This window comes from Lethenteron reissneri, chromosome 53 (assembly GCF_015708825.2).
Source record: "Lethenteron reissneri isolate LAM-NWPU_2019-01 chromosome 53, ASM1570882v1, whole genome shotgun sequence".
In the NCBI taxonomy this organism is placed as follows: Eukaryota; Metazoa; Chordata; class Hyperoartia; order Petromyzontiformes; family Petromyzontidae; genus Lethenteron; species Lethenteron reissneri.
This window is the reverse complement of record NC_083831.1, coordinates 5,394,422-5,412,327: the sequence shown is the minus strand read 5'-3', so window position 1 is coordinate 5,412,327 and position 17,906 is coordinate 5,394,422. Positions and strand designations below refer to the sequence as shown.

The 17,906-nt window shown below is 50.0% G+C and overlaps 1 protein-coding gene across 3 annotated transcripts in view; it reads right to left on the bottom strand.

The window, feature by feature from the left end:
* Positions 1–17,906, bottom strand: part of LOC133356307 (coiled-coil domain-containing protein 85C-A-like) — a 77,362-nt gene that overhangs the window by 13,703 nt on the left and 45,753 nt on the right. For all 3 annotated transcript variants that reach the window (XM_061573759.1, XM_061573758.1, XM_061573760.1), the window contains exons 2-3: positions 14,179–14,255; positions 7,229–7,342 (exon numbers count right to left, since the gene is read on the bottom strand). In XM_061573759.1, coding sequence (XP_061429743.1) covers positions 7,229–7,342; positions 14,179–14,255 — 191 coding nt within the window. The remainder of the gene's footprint in view (positions 1–7,228; positions 7,343–14,178; positions 14,256–17,906) is intronic.

Sequence of the window (17,906 nt, the reverse complement as noted above, 5' to 3'; positions counted from 1 at the left end):
CACGCCTGGTATGCAGGAGGTTGTGGGTTCGATCTTGACCCTAACGATTGTATATTTGGAGTTTGCGTGTCTCTCTCCCCGCGGTCACGTGGATTCTTCTCCGGCTCCTCCGGGTTTTCTCTCCACATTTAGAAAGACGCGTTAAGAGTGTTTGTCTGCTATACATTTCCACGTGATAAGCCACTTCGTTGAGCTATCATTTGTGATAGGCAGCTCGCTTCTGAAAGAAGATCTCCATAAACACACACACAGCTGTTACCCGTTATGTTAATGCTCTGTTGATGTTTTACGGAGTAACTGACGTCATTGGCACTAGACGGCGATGACGGCCGCGTTGAGATTTTGATATCGGATCGTCTCATGGCGAAACATTATACCGCGGCAACCCCCACTTTAATCATTAATAACAAAGCCCATTTGGTAGTCACCCAAGTTGAGTAATTTTCGGTCTAATTTACTAATTTGTAAAACTTGGAGCGTGATGCTGTTCGGCACGCGCTGACTCGGCACCAGGCCTGCGACGCAGGCGTCAGGCGGCCTGTAGGGGATGATGGTGATGATGACTTCTTTGTGGATATCGTTTATTGTTACATTTGAATCAAAGTTCCTATGATTACTGTTGTTACATTGTATTTTATAGCTATTTTTTGGTGATTTCCAAAACATATGGTTAAGCCACGTTTCTTGCGGAAGTGCGGAGTTGGACTGACAACTTGAATCTAAATTGTCTTATGGTTGTTATTGTTTGACTTGCATCACACTGGGATTTTTGCACACAGCGTTGTAATACGGTGTTTGTTTTTTCTGGAAGATTTGCTGGTTTATCCCAGGATGTTTCTATTGCGCGTCATCGCTTTAAGATGTTCTCCGTTCATATTGTGTTTGTTGCGGTTGCACCCGACTCAAGAGCCGCATGGCTCACAGGGCTCTACCTAATACATTAAACGTGAAACTTGTATGTTGAACCTCTTTTGCAGCGTATCAACCCAAACGTGCTAATCGGAGGTGCGGGGGGGAGGGGGACAACAAACTAAACGCAAAAAGCAGTTCTCAAGAAATTAGTTCTCATTTTTAGATTAAATAATCTAGATTCTTTAAAAAGATCCAGTGGCTTCCTAATGTTGGGAGGAAGAGTTCCAGGGGACTGCAGAAGCGCACGACGTGCGCCTTGCGGGCGACTTCCTAATTTGGATAATTCTGGACCCGTGGCACCGGCACGCGACGGGCTGCCTCTCGCTGACGATGCCGCAGGGGCGACGTTAACGTCCGCTGTGAGGGGGGGGGGGGGCGGTGCATCGTAATCTGGGGTGAAGCGACACAACCGCAGTAACAGTTTTCCGTCTGATTGCCACTCTCGCGCGCCTTCATGTCACACAATGACTCGGGGGATGTTTTTGAAAAGCCGTGACTTCCCCAAGGCGTTTCCAACCACTCCTTTAGCTCGTAATATTTGTTTTCGAGATTTTTTCATGGTCTTGGTTTTTATTGAAAATAAAAAAACAGTGCATACTTTTTCAAAGGTTTTTTTTGCAGGAGAGCACCACTGTGGCTAGGAGATGTTAACTACCTCGCCTGGCACGCAGGAGGTCGTTGGTTTGATTCCAACCCTGACACCTGCTCTATATTTGGAGTTTGCGTGTCTCTCTCCCCGTGTGGATTTTTCTCCGGGTCCTCCGGTTTTTCCCTCCGCTATTTGGAATTGACATCGCGCATTTAGAGGATGTTGGCTGCCATGAATTTCCACACGATGATAAGTTACTGTCATTTGTGATCGTCAGGTCGCTTCTGAAAAAGATCCACAAAGCTCAGCGTGGGCCTTACCGGGTGAAATAAAATAAATAGTTTGGTTTTCAGTTTTAGAGAAAAATAAAAAAAAATCGGTTGATCGCTTTGCGTGAAGCAGAGTCGAGCGGAGAAACCCCCACACGCACGAGGGGGTAGCGATCCTAGCACGCTAGGATCGCTACCCCGCTACCCTGATCCTAGCGCTGAGACAAAGCCTCAGGAGCTGACCGACACCGACCGACGCCGTGGCCATCGCCCGCCTCTCTTTTGCCAGATGCCTCGAAAGGTCACGGAGAGTGAAGCTGTCTCCTCCTTCAGGTGGCCGGAGGATGGCACAGAGGTCAGTGGGATGAGCTGGCACCACTGAGATCCTGGGTTCGAATCCAGGCAACCCCCTGTAGTGAGATTCTCAAGTCTATCTAATGAGTCAATGGTCTCAGCCTGGTCACACGAACGACTGCACGGACAAACCCATCACGTTACGTTGAGAATAGTTTGTCATCGACGTGCGAGGAGCCTCGCTCTCGGGGGCCGGGCAGGCGGGAGAGAGAGAGAGTGCTGACCCCCCCCTACCCCCTGGCTGGTGTGTGGTTCAGAGGTCACTTGAAGAAGGGGCATCTCAGAGGAAGCTCTGTGATGTCCACTCCCGCAGCAGGCCCGCTCGCTCACGCAAACAGCTGCACTGCTCGGAGAGACTTACAAATGGATACCGATGCTGATAGCACCGTTACAACCACAACAACAAAAAGCTTTAAAAGAAAAAAACAGGGACCTCTATCCTTTTGTCGCGCTTTAGATCACACGGCCACGCGAACCGCCCCTGTGAGAAACACGCACAGCCTTGTACCAAATCTCATCGAAAGCCTCTGTCCTCATCACATCTCGGAAGCTGAGCGCAGCTGAGCCTGGACAGCGCTTGAACAGCGACCGCCACGCACAGAAAGACAGGCGGACCAGGCTGACGCTTGAACAGCGACCGCCACGCACAGAAAGACAGGCGGACCAGGCTAGCGCTTGAACACGGTGACCGCCACGCACAGAAAGACAGGCGGACCAGGCTAGCGCTTGAACACGGTGGCTGCCAATCACAGAAAGACAGGCGGACCAGGCTAGCGCTTGGACACGGTGACTGCCACGCACAGAAAGACAGGCGGACCAGGCTAGCGCTTGTACACGGTGACCGCCACACACAGAAAGACAGGCGTACCAGGCTAGCGCTTGTACACGATGACCGCCACGCATAGAAAGACAGGCGGACCAGGCTAGCGCTTGGACACGATGACCGCCATGCACAGAAAGACAGGCGGACCAGGCTAGCGCTTGAACACGGTCACCGCCACGCACAGAAAGACAGGCGGACCAGGCTAGCGCTTGGACACGGTGACTGCCATGCCCAGGAAGACAGGCGGACCAGGCTAGCGCTTGGACACGGTGACTGCCACGCACAGAAAGACAGGCGGACCAGGCTAGCGATTGAACATGTTAACCGCCACGCACAGAAAGACAGGCGGCCCGCGCAGTGAAGTATGGTCAAACACCGCTCACGGCCCATGTACGGCTTGGATAGGCCCTCATCCAGCAGCGGATAACCAGGGCCCATGTGTGTGCAGGAGAGAGGGGGGCAGACACCCAGGCACAGCGTCTCGGGGCTGCAATGTACAGGGCGGTCCAGATGTCTTGTGGCACCCATTTAATTATCTAAAACTACAATATTTGTGTACCCAATGGGGTGTGTAATGTAATGTAAGTGATATAACTTGATGAAATATCATCATTATTGTTCAATCTTTCACAAAACTCCTTTCGAACATCTTCAACAGTAGACGGAACTGGTATTGGCCATCTGAAATAAATAAGTTTTATAAAAAAACAGAAATGAATAAGCAAAGGAGAAAAAAAATGTTTGGGGTCCATTAATTGGGGCTTCATATGACATCTGGACCACCAACCTCGACGCGAAGGGCTCGCGGGGGGAAGGGGGTGCAGGGGGGGGGGGGGGGCTCCATCGGTGACTCTGCCAGCACGAATATAAACGAAACTCCGCAGCAGCGAGGACGTCATCGCAAGCCACAAGCGCGCGCGGTGACGAGAGCCAGGCGAGTAACTGCAATTATTCCGCCCGCCCGCACGCTATCTGACTTTGCCATCAGAGACACGCTCTGAACATCATCGGGGCAGGCAGGTGTGCGTAGAATTGCGTGACTCTGTCTGAAACCACCCTCGGGGCATCTGGATGCGTGTCTGTATGTTGAACTTATTTCGCACCGCACGTAGACACCAGTGCTAATCGGAGGTGCGGGGGAAGTCTGGCAATCTCTCCTCCTCCTCTGCTGTCTCTTGGCTATGGGAGGAGGAAACTGAGAAACCCGGAGGATGCCCAATGCAGAACATGGGGAGAACGTACAGGGAGGTCACAATCAGAGTATTCATATTCTTGGTTCTTACACTTTCAGAGTATTCATATCGGAGGAATCTGATGAGCTGTGGAGTGCGTTTTCACAGATGCCCAGCTGGGGCACAGGGTCAGAACGTTCCAACAACAAACATGTTCGGAGTGCAAAGTATAGGAAAGGTAAGTGAATCACTTAAAATTATACAAATAAAACTGAACAATTTTTTTTATTTTACCAGGTAAGCCAGAGTTGGGAACAGAACCCGGGTGCTTCTTGTGGCACAGTCGTTACTCACCGCGCCGCCCCCCCCCCTGCCGCACCCCCCCCTGCCGACCCAGAGTGAACTCAAACCGGGAAAAACACTTTCATAAATAATCGGGCGTGAGTCTGCCCGTAAGTGGGGGGCGACGTTGCGATGTGTAATCTTAAAACACGATTTAAAGCTTTCGTGATTGCAGGGATTCACCTTCTTGGTTTTTTCCGTAAAGTCACGTAGAAGGGAAATAATAAAATAATAAAAATAAAACATAATAAAATACAATTCTCACGACGTTTCGGCCACAACGCAAGCAGCCGTCCTCAGGTGAAGAACAGGGCTGTCGGAAAGACAGTGTCTGAATGATGTTTAATCTAAATCGAGTGACTTGCGGCATCATTTCCCTCCTCTTTTCGAATGGCGTCATGGCATCTTCAACGTCCACTGGCAAGCGGACGGCGCATGGTAGTCAATCATGACCCTATTAGCTCTTGCAATCTCTCATTTACTTGATACAGCTGTCGTGGCTGTGACGGTTCCACCTGAAGACGGAAGCTTGTGTTGCCTCCGAAACGTCGTGATTTTTATTTTATTTTCCTTTTATTAATTTTAATGTTTTACCTACGTGACTTTACCGAAAAAAAACCTAAGAATATGAATCCTTGCAGTCACGAAAGCTTAAAATCTAGAATCATGACCCTGACGAAGCCTGCTGCTGCTGCTGTATATTTGGAGTTTGCGTGTCTCTCTCGCTCTCTCCCCATGGTCGCGCTTAGATTAATTGGCTGCTGCTGTACTTCTCCACGTGACAAGCCACTTCGTTGTGCTATCATTTGTGGCCAGGTTGCTTCTGGAAAAAGAGCTCATAGCTCAGTGGGCCTGGTAAAATAACCGGCGGCTTTTCGCGGTTCATACACACCGCAGTGTGGAAAACTAATTTCTTTAAAACGGCTTTGTGTGTTTAGTTTGTTGTCCATCACCCAACACCATCGATTAGCGCCCGACTCGAACCTCTGCTACAAGCGGCGAGTGCTGCTCTACTTTGTCACCCTCAAGCATCGCCCACAACGGGGAGCTGGGGTAGTGAGCCTGGCGGCGCCGACGAGTGGCGGCTCCAAGGAGCGTGGCAGCACATCCGCTGTCATTTCCACATTGGGGAGTTTTTGGCACGGAAATAGGTGGGGTGGGGGAGGCCCTCATCCAGCAGTGGATTGGCGAGGACTGTGCACGTGATGACGAACCGTCGCGTCGACCCGCCCCGAACGCAAAACATGCGCTGGCTGTGCCGTGAGAGCGAGGATCGATTTCGATCGGGCGAGCGGATGGATGTTAGCGAGCTCATTAAGCCGTGTCCTCATCGGTGCTTAACGACGAGCTCGTTAATCCCGGGGAGGGGTGTGGGGGGGAGACGCTGGGGGGGGGGGGGGGACGCGTGGGAGCGGCGCTTCTCTCTTTGACCCCGGGTCGGTCACGGCAATTTCGCTGTTATCCATCTTCACCACCCGCCCTTCTTCTTCACCCCTTGCTCACTCTCCCAACCACCTCCACCAAAGAAAAATGTCCCCCGTGTAGCCTTAAGAGACTGCTGGGGCAACTGCTGTTAGCGAGCAGCACCTATGAAGGTCGGCACGGCACACGAGGGGGTGGGGAGTGGCCAGCACCACGCCCGGCCGCCTTTGTCTCCTTAAGTGGCGATGTTTACACCGCACCAGGTACTCATTTGAGGCTGCGTTGACCTAGGGGAGGCCCATGACCAGTTCAGATAATCGTCACTGCTGTTAGCCACACCACCACCAGGACCACAACCATCACCACCGTCGCCCACTGCAAACAACAATCGATTATGGTCACTTACCTCGGCAGTCATAAACCCACGGCAATCACCGGTGGTGGCACAACTGACCTGACCGGCCGGTAACACACACAGACAGCCGTTCACACACAGACAGCCGTTCACACACACAGACAGCCGTGCACACACAGACATCCGTTCACACACGCAGACAGCCGTTCACACACTCGCACTGCTGCTCACACACGGACAGCCGTTCACAATTAAGTGGATCTGACACGAGCGGCTTGTGATGCAGGCTGCGCTCCGAGCAAAGCTCAGGGCGCGGCGAGTGCAGTGGTGCAGAATCTCTGCATTGTGTCCGTGTGCCTGTGTTAATGTGGTTCGTCTGTGTTTCTGCTGGTCTGTGTGTGTGTCTGTGTGTGTGTCTGTGTGTGTGTGTGTGTCTGTGTGTGTGTGTGCCCAGCCACCGCATGCCTAAACAGCTTTTGTTCGGCCGGATCGAGGGGGCTAAACGGGCGCGGCACGGGCTAGAGAAGAGATAGAGTGATGTGGTACAGGAGGACGTGGAGCTGAGTGGACTTGCCGATGACTGGTACCAGCGGTGTCAAGATCGGCCTCAGTGGAGGAGGCTCGTGAAGGACGCTACTGGGCAGTTGGAGGCAGTCGCCCTCCAACAACAACGGAGGGTGGAGGAGCGACGCTCACAACAACGAGCGGAGCGCCGGGTGGCTAAAGCACAGCAAGTTGGCACAGTAGGGGGCACAGGTGGTGCATCAGCCAGTCGTCTCGGTCATCTCGGTCAGTCGACCCGTGGCACCTGGGTCTGCCCCGTGACCTCCTGCCAGCGGGCGTTCGACACTTCACGTGGCCTCAAGGTGCACTTGGCCTGGCACAAGCGTCGTGGTGACGTCACCGCCACTTAGTGGCGAATGGCGGTTGTTGTTGTTGTCTGTGTCTGTGTGTGTGTGTGTCTGTGTGTGTGTGTGTCTGAGAGCTCACAGGCTGGCCGAGTTCGCGGTGCTGTGTGGGAGGTGAAGGCCGCGGCGAGTCCACCGGCCTCGGGCCTCCCGGCCCCTTCTTGTCGAGCCGCGCGGCCTCCAGCGCCGACGGCCTCTGTGGGAGAGCGGGGGGGGGGGGGGACACCGCGGGGTCCTGGGAGCCGGCTGCAACACGGGAACCACAACAGCACCATGAAGCTGGTGACACAACCACAACCACGACTCTGGTGACACAACCATAACCGCACCACGACTCTGGTGACACAACCACAACTCTGGTGACACAACCACAACCACGACTCTGGTGACACAACCACAACCACGACTCTGGTGACACAACCATAACCGCACCACAACTCTGGTGACATAACCACAACTCTGGTGACACAACCACAACCACGACTCTGGTGACACAACCATAACCGCACCACAACTCTGGTGACACAACCACAACTCTGGTGACACAACCACAACCACGACTCTGGTGACACAACCATAACCGCACCACAACTCTGGTGACACAACCACAACTCTGGTGACACAACCACAACCACGACTCTGGTGACACAACCATAACCGCACCACAACTCTGGTGACACAACCACAACTCTGGTGACACAACTACGACTCTGGTGACACAACCACAACCACGACTCTGGTGACACAACCATAACCGCACCACAACTCTGGTGACACAACCACAACTCTGGTGACACAACCACAACCACGACTCTGGTGACACAACCACAACCACGACTCTGGTGACACAACCATAACCGCACCACAACTCTGGTGACACAACTACGACTCTGGTGATATGACCACAACGACGCCACGACTCGTCAACTCTGGCAATACAAAGTTAGTTTTATCCATCTTCTTGGTTCTTTCGGTAAAGTCACGTAGAAGGGAAGTAATAAAATAATAAAAATAAAACATAATAAAACAATTCTCACGACGTTTCGGCCACAACGCAAGCAGCCGTCCTCAGGTGAAAACCAGGTCCGTCGAGGCGACCGAGTCTGAATGGAACAGCACACGAGCTTGGAGCATATATATAAGCGCCCAGCTTATATATATGCTCCAAGCTCGTGTGCTGTTCCATTCAGACTCTGTCGCCTCGACGGACCTGGTTTTCACCTGAGGACGGCTGCTTGCGTTGTGGCCGAAACGTCGTGAGAATTGTTTTATTATGTTTTATTTTTATTATTTTATTACTTCCCTTCTACGTGACTTTACCGAAAGAACCAAGAAGATGAATCCCTGCAGTCACGAAAGCTTTAAATCGAAATTTAGTTTTATCCAGCCAACATATGTATATACTGTACATATATATATATAACCTGTATACTCGTGCACACTTCATCCTGTATTCATTTTGATGTTTTTGCAACTTTGTTTACTTTTAATGTGTTTTGGGAAATGTGTTTTGTTTAAAATTCCTTTATAATTTGCACTGTTTTATAATTCCTATTTGGTAGATTTTTGCTCCGATAGTTCATCACTTCATTGTTCCTACTTCTCTAAACTTTTGTTATTTTGGCGAACCCAGCCCACGTCACTCTTGCAAGTTAGACCTACCCTGGCCTCTCCAACCCTAAGCTGGTTAAACTAAACAAACTAACCTGGTTAAACTAAACAAACTAACCTGGCTAAACTAAACAAACTAACCTGGTTAAACTAAATAAACTAAGCTGGTTAAACTAAATAAACTAACCTGGTTAAACTAAACAAACTAACCTGGTTAAACTAAACAAACTAACCTGGTTAAACTAAACAAACTAACCTGGTTAAACTAAACAAACTAACCTGGTTAAACTAAATAAACTAAGCTGGTTAAACTAAACAAACTAACCTGGTTAAACTAAACAAACTAACCTGGTTAAACTAAATAGACTAACCTGGTTAAACTAAACAAACTAAAATGGTTAAACTAAATAAACTAACCTGGTTAAACTAAACAAACTAACCTGGTTAAACTAAATAGACTAACCTGGTTAAACTAAACAAACTAAAATGGTTAAACTAAATAGACTAACCTGGTTAAACTAAACAAACTAAAATGGTTAAACTAAATAGACTAACTTGGTTAAACTAAATAAACTAAGCTGGTTAAACTAAATAAATTAAGCTGGTTAAACTAAATAAACTAAGCTGGTTAAACTAAATAAACTAACCTGGTTAAACTAAATAAACTAACCTGGTTAAACTAAACAAACTAACCTGGTTAAACTAAACAAACTAACCTGGTTAAACTAAATAAACTAACTTGGCTAAACTAAACAAACTAACCTGGTTAAACTAAACAAACTAACCTGGTTAAACTAAATAAACTAAAATGGTTAAACTAAACAAACTAAAATGGTTAAACTAAATAGACTAACCTGGTTAAACTAAACAAACTAACCTGGTTAAACTAAACAGAATAACCTGGTTAAACTAAATGAACTAACCTGGTTAAACTAAATAAACTAAGCTGGTTAAACTAAATAAACTAACCTGGCTAAACTAAACAAACTAACCTGGTTAAACTAAACAAACTAACCTGGTTAAACTAAACAAACTAACCTGGTTAAACTAAACAAACTAACCTGGTTAAACTAAACAGAATAACCTGGTTAAACTAAATGAACTAACCTGGTTAAACTAAATAGACTAACCTGGTTAAACTAAACAAACTAACCTGGTTAAACTAAACAAACTAAAATGGTTAAACTAAATGAACTAACCTGGTTAAACTAAATAGACTAACCTGGTTAAACTAAACAAACTAACCTGGTTAAACTAAACAAACTAAAATGGTTAAACTAAACAAACTAAGCTGGTTAAACTAAACAAACTAAAATGGTTCAACTAAACAAACTAACCTGGTTAAACTAAATAAACTAACCTGGTTAAACTAAACAAACTAACCTGGTTAAACTAAATTGACTAACCTGGTTAAACTAAACAAACTAAAATGGTTAAAATAAATAAACTAACCTCAAACTCATCCATTGATTTTCCAAAAACACTCTCAAGTCTAAACTAATAAACAAAACCTTTTTGTATTTCACCTGGCTATCACAAATGATAGCTCAACCAAGTGGCTTATCACGTGGAAATTTACAGCAGCCAAATAATCTAAACGCATGCTTCTAAATTTGGAGGGAAACACCGCAGGAACCGGACAAAAATCCACGCAAGACCACGGGGGGAGAGACATGCAAACTCCCAACCATCTCCTGTACATCAAGCGAGGTAGACGACATCTTGCCATCACATACATATCAATGGGACGGTGCGGTGGAAACCCAGCGATTTAAACCGATCCAAGCATCTTTTTCCCCTGGCGGGATTATACTGTATTACCGTGTGTTACAAAGACAAAGTGACTCCTTGTTTTCACTCCTCATGAGCGCAGGCTCACGGTGACCACATTAAATTATTCAAGAGCCCCGCTGGTGGTGAAAATCAAACTCGACATCGAGGCAAACTCTCAGCGGCAGGCAGGCCGAGTGGGGGAAGTGCTGCCCCCCAACGCGGCGTGGAATGGAGGCCCACTCGACGAGGGGATCTCGGAGGTAGCTCTGCATTATTCGCTTCCGCGGGCCGCTCTCCCACACAGCAGGGGTCACGCTGCTGCCGTTGCTTTGCGAGAGATCCGAAATTATTCTTCGTCTGGTGAAGACGCGACGCCCATTGCTCAACCGGGTTAAGAATGGCAACAAAATACGTTTTTTCACGAGACGCCAATTGATTCCAAGCGATTAACCGTTTCGTCGTTAACAGCGGCCTTGGCGTCTCAACCAAAGCCGGTTGTTTAACTTTTCATGAGCCGCATGTGAAATTGCGAAGGCTTGCGTGCATTATTCATGCTGCGCGTTATTAGAGGGATTAATGTGGGCGATCGCGTTAAAAGCACTGAAGTCTCCGGTGATTAAATCCGTTAATTCATCTTTCATCCGTCGCAGACAAACCCGCAGAGAGGAACCCCGCACGGCGCGTCAACACAAAACAACGCGGCCCTTTCATCTCACGCCGTCAACGAGGCGGCCCGCTGACGAGGCGGCCCGCTGACGAACCAGCCCACGAAAAAGCCAGCCCGCTAATGAGCCGGTCAACTAAGCAACCAACTCGCTAATTAATTAGCCGGCCCACTCACGAGCCGGCCGGCTAAGGAGCCAGCCGACTACCTAACTTGCCAACTCACCAGCCGGCCAACTAACGAGCCGGTCGGCTAATGAGCCGGCCGTCTAACGAGCCAGGCGACTACCGAGCTTGTCAACTCACTAGCCGGCTGGCTCAGGAGCCGTCTGACTAACGAACCGGCAGACTAACAAGCTGGGAGGACTCGGTGGCAGAGGTGGCGGTAGGGATGGGAGGAAACTTCGTACCGCAGGAGGGGAGGAGGGGGAGTTGGAAGCGCCCGCGTCCGGCACGGAATTGGACAAGGCGGCAGCCGGCGGTGGTCCCCGCTGAGCCGCCGCCGCGGATCTCGCCGCCACCCTTTGTTGAGCGCCGAGGCGGCGCTTTTGTCTCCGCTTCTATCCCGCGAGACGTCTTTCTCTCTCCGTTCGCGCTCACGTCACCCACCACCACGCTCCAGCCTTCCGTCGGCTCGTTGCATTGTGGATGTTTGTTTTGCGAATGCCTTCGCGTGTATGAGTATTTATATTTTGCGGGTTTTTATCTTCTTAATTATCGCCGCCTACGCACGGCTGGTCTTTCCTTTGCAAATAATCATCGGCCAGAGTCAGTGTTCGATGCAGGAAACTCGAGTTGGAGCTTAAATGTCTGTGGAGTGCCTTTGTAGAGCGGCATGGGTGGACAGCAGTCTAGACGTAGTAACAATAATAATGACGACGATTTTGGAGTTTCTTTTTTTGTGACGTTCTTACAAAGCATTCGCTTGTGTTTAGTTCGCTGTCTTTCCCCCGCACCTCAGATTAGCACGGTTGGCTATGCACGGTGCGAAAGAAGTTCAACACACATACACACAAAGAGCAAGGCGTGACGTTTCACAGACAACAGCCTGCAGTAGGATCACCGTACGAGACACTGTAGCTGCTGCTGATGTAGCTGCTGCTGCTGCTGTGATCCCCATTGAGCCACTCGCAGTGTCATTTTAAAATCTCTCAAAAGCCGTTATTTTCCAACGTCTGCCATGGGGAGTCTTCTTTGACGCGTCGTTTGACGGTTCGATGCGGCCGCAGCATTGACCAGGGCGGCCTGCCGGATTCGGAAGCCATGAACCGCCGCAACGGGTGGCAATCGGGCTCCCGCTGGGCCGAGCCGCGGGCCGGATACCAGTCCCACGACGCGCCGCCAACGACGACGGGATTGTGGGGGAAACGCCGACAGACCATCAGAACATGGAAGAGATGTGGCCACAAAGACAGAGAAGTGAAACAGGTGTCTAGACACTCGTGCAGATGTGAAGGAATGCATTAATAAAGATGCAAAGTTCCGTCTGAATGCACAAATATTTATACGAAAAAAGGTTTAGACCTCATGATAACCAAGCAGACAGACGGATACATCGTCACAACTCGGTATATACATAGTATCTACACACACCTGTCTCGACACACAGATGTCTAGACACACATACTCCAGTCTAGACACACAGACTCAAGTCTAGACACACAGACTCCAGTCTAGACACACAGACTTCAGTCTAGACATACAGACTCCTGTCTAGACACACAAGCTCCAGTCTAGACACACAGACTCCTGTCTAGACACACAGACTCCAGTCTAGACACACAGACTCCAGTCTAGACACACAGACTTCAGTCTAGACATACAGACTCCTGTCTAGACACACAAGCTCCAGTCTAGACACACAGACTCCTGTCTAGACACACAGACTCCAGTCTAGACACACAGACTCCAGTCTAGACACACAGACTCCTGTCTAGACACACAGACTCCAGTCTAGACACACAGACTCCAGTCTAGACACACAGACTCCTGTCTAGACACACAGACTCCTGTCTAGACACACAGACACTGTCTAGACACACAGACTCCAGTCTAGACACACAGACTCCTGTCTAGACACACCGACTCCAGTCTAGACACACAGATTCCAGTCTAGACACACAGACGCCTGTCTAGACACACAGACTCCTGTCTAGACACACAGACTCCAGTATTTTGTCCCCGACTTTGGGAGCGTCGCTTGGCACGCGACCGTCACCACGCCGCTACCAGCGGACGTCTGTGAGAAGAAAATAACAACTTCACAGCTCATCGGATTCCTCCAGCATCGATAAAGATCCTGATCCGTAGGACACGCAGCGGGCTCCCGGTGCGCGTGTGAGTGCCGTCACGTCGGCAGGCTGGAGACGATGCCAACAAAGTCACAGAGGGGCCTCTCCCTTCCACACTTGCCACGGAAACCAGCGATGTCGTGACGAGCGACTCCGGCCGGCCGGGGAAAATAGAATATTAGTACGGGAATTTATTTACTTATTTACTACATTTTCTAGTTGAGGTGAAACGTGTCGCTGCTGCTATTCAATCAACCGTCCCTCCTTTTGGATTTTTTTTTTTCCGTGACAGCACTTCACCGCTGGATAAAGGCATCCCCCCCCATGCTAAGCTCATCACGGGGGGGAGGGGGGGGTCTGTTTGACCATGCGGCCTCTTCTTCTGTAACGCTGCGTGTTTTCACGACGCGAATTGTGTATAACGCGATGAATGTGCGAGGGTGGTGATGTTAATGTGAAATCTGAGACTCTAGAGAAGGGTAGACGCATGAGACGTGGAGAAATTAACAACTTGTGGTACGCCCAATGCAGCGGCGACATCGCAGGAATTGCTTGTCCCGTCTTTCGTCAAATAAAACTAACATCGGACGGTGACAAGATGGTGGTGGTTTTGATTGTGGCGGTGGCTGTGGTTGTGGCGGTGGTTGTAGTAGCGGTGTTGGTTGTGGTAGCGGTTGTTGTGGTGGTGGTGTACCTGCAGCAAGTTGTGGGTTTCATCCTCCAGCTGCCGCACCCTCGCCTCCAGATGCTGGATGTACATTGCTGGGTCATCTACGGCGGGACACAGACGCACAGACGTGAGTCATCATCATAACAACAACAACAACGACTTCCACTTCCGCGTTCAACGCAATCGACAAAATGACGGACAATTATTTTGATGAAGGAAACCGCGTTTGATGATCTCCCGGCACGAGTGGGGAAAGCGAGCGCCAGTAGAATGTCAGCGGCGCGCAAAGAAGCGGAACCCAACGGGGAGGAGGCACCACGGCCAGCAATCGGTAGAACGCACGGCACAGCCCTAGCCACAACCAAGCCACAACCAAACCACAACCAAGCTACAACCAAGCTACAACCAAGCTACAACCAAACCACAACCAAGCTACAACCAAGCTACAACCAGGCTACAACCAAACCACAACCAAGCTACAACCAAGCCACAACCAAGCTACAACCAAGCCACAACCAAGCCACAACTAAGCCACAACCAAGCCACAACCAAGCCACAACCAAGCCACAACCAAGCCACAACCAAGCCACAACCAAGCTACAACCAAGCCACAACCAAGCCACAACCAAGTCACAACCAAGCCACAACCAAACCACAACCAAGCTACAACCAAGCCACAACCAAACCACAACCAAGCCACAACCAAACCACAACAAAGCTACAACCAAGCCACAACCAAGCCACAACCAACCTACAACCAAGCCACAACCAAGCTACAACCAAGCCACAACCAAGCCACAACCAAGCCACAACCAAACCACAACCAAGCTACAACCAAGCCACAACCAAGCCACAACCAACCTACAACCAAGCCACAACCAAGCTACAACCAAACCACAACCAAGCTACAACCAAGCTACAACCAAGCCACAACCAAACCACAACCAAGCCACAACCAAGCCACAACCAAACCACAACCAAGCTACAACCAAGCCACAACCAAACCACAACCAAGCCACAACCAAGCTACAACCAAGCTACAACCAAGCCACAACCAAGCCACAACCAAGCCACAACAAAGCCACAACCAAGCTACAACCAAACCACAACCAAACCACAACCAAGCTACAACCAAGCCACAACCAAGCTACAACCAAGCTACAACCAAGCCACAACCAAGCTACAACCAAACCACAACCAACCTACAACCAAACCACAACCAAGCCACAACCAAGCTACAACCAAGCCACAACCAAGCCACAACCAAGCCACAACCAAGCCACAACAAAGTCACAACCAAGCTACAACCAAACCACAACCAAGCTACAACCAAACCACAACCAAGCTACAACCAAGCTACAACCAAGCCACAACCAAGCTACAACCAAGCCACAACCAAGCCACAACCAAGCTACAACCAAGCCACAACCAAGCCACAACAAAGCCACAACCGAGCTACAACCAAACCACAACCAAGCCACAACCAAGCCACAACCAAGCCACAACCAAACCACAACCAAGCCACAACCAAGCCACAACCAAGCCAAAACCAAGCCACAACCAAGCCACAACCAAGCCACAACCAACCTACAACCAAGCCACAACCAAGCTACAACCAAGCCACAACCAAACCACAACCAAGCCACAACCAAGCCACAACCAAACCACAACCAAGCCACAACCAAGCCACAACCAAGCCAAAACCAAGCCACAACCAAGCCACAACCAAGCCAAAACCAAGCCACAACCAACCTACAACCAAGCTACAACCAAGCCACAACCAAGCCACAACCAAGCCACAACCAAGCTACAACCAAGCCACAACCAAGCTACAACCAAGCCACAACCAAGCCACAACCAAGCCACAACCAAACCACAACCAAGCCACAACCAAGCCACAACCAAGCCACAACCAAGCCACAAACAAGCCACAACGCAGCCACAACCAAGCCACAACCAAACCACAACCAAACCACAACCAAGCCACAACCAAGCCACAACCAAGCCACAACCAAGCTACAACCAAGCCACAATGCAGCCACAACCAAGCCACAACCAAGCCACAATCAAGCCACAACCAAACCACAACCAAGCCACAACCAAGCCACAACCAAGCCACAACCAAGCCACAACCAAACCATAACCAAGCCACAACCAAGCCACAACCAAGCTACAACCAAGCCACAAACAAGCTACAACCAAGCTACAACCAAGCCACAACCAAGCCCCAACCAAGCCACAACCAAGCCACAACCAAGCTACAACCAAACCACAACCAAGCCACAACCAAACCACAACCAAGCCACAACCAAGCCACAACCAAACCTTGCCGAAAACTCGGTGAAGAGCCACTTCATTAAACGCGCGGCCACGCCGGCTCTGAGATGATCGCCTCAGGGCCTCTCACACGCTAACGAGGTGCGAGTGTGATTAGAGCGCAGTGGTGGAGAGGAGGAGGAGGGAGGAGGAGGGAGATGGAGGGAGACTCCACATACAGACAGCATTGGTGGGGTCTGTGTCAGGGTTAGTGTCAGGTTTAGTGTTGAGTCTGTGTCAGGGTTAGTGTTGGGTCTATGTCAGGGTTAGTGTTGAGTCTGTGTCAGGGTTGTTGTCAGGGTTGGTGTCAGGCCTAGTGTTGGGTCTATGTTAGGGTTAATATTGAGTCTATGTCAGGGTTAGTGTCAGGGTTGTTGTCAGGGTGAGTGTCAGGGTTAGTGTCAGGGTTAGTGTTAGGGTCTGTGTCAGGGTTAGTGTTGAGTCTATGTCAGGGTTAGTGACAGGGTTAGTGACAGGGTTAGTGAGAGGGTGAGTGTCAGGGTGAGTGTTGGGTCTATGTCAGGGTTAGTGTTGAGTCTATGTGAAGGTTAGTGTTGAGTCTATGTCAGGGTTAGTGACAGGGTTAGTGACAGGGTTAGTGAGAGGGTGAGTGTCAGGGTGAGTGTTGGGTCTATGTCAGGGTTAGTGTTGAGTCTATGTGAGGGTCTATGTGAGGGTTAGTGTTGAGTCTATGTCAGGGTTAGTGACAGGGTTAGTGACAGGGTTAGTGACAGGGTGAGTGTTGGGTCTATGGCAGGGTTAGTGTTGAGTCTATGTGAGGGTCTATGTGAGGGTTAGTGTTGGAGTCTGTGTCCGGATTGTTGTCTCCCTGCCACGACACGCCACGTGCTGCCAGAGAGCACTTAATAAGTTGCACTCAAGACCACGCGCCGCCCGGGTCAGCGGAGTTAAAGACGAGGCTGAGGGCGCTACTTGCACACAGGCTATTGTGCAGCTAGACTGCCTGTGAGCCATTGCATTACAGCACAGGGCTTAGCCATGTAGCGGAATGCCTTTCCCTCGTCTGGCTCACCGACTTTGTCCAAACGCGGCAATTTACAAAACAACTCGCCTTGTCGCTCACGCTAAAATACGTCAGCAAAATGAGCGTAGCCCGCCTTTTTGTTGTAGAGTATGCATGCAGAAGGGGTTGCTTCGGGACTTGGCAGGCAGCTGACGAGCCTCTAAGTTGTCTGACAGAGACTGCGCGTGGTAATGGAGAGCGTGTGACTAATTGAACTGCGAGTCGAATCACGACTCTGTTTAATCAGGAGCCCCGTGTCTAATTGCCACCCTGTGTCTAATCGACAGAGTGTGTCGTATCGAGACCCTATGACTAATCGAGAACCCGCGTCTCACCAAGGCTCCGCTTCTAACCGAGGTCTCGTGTCTCACCGAGGCTACGTGTCTCACCGAGGCCCCGTCTGGTGCCAGTC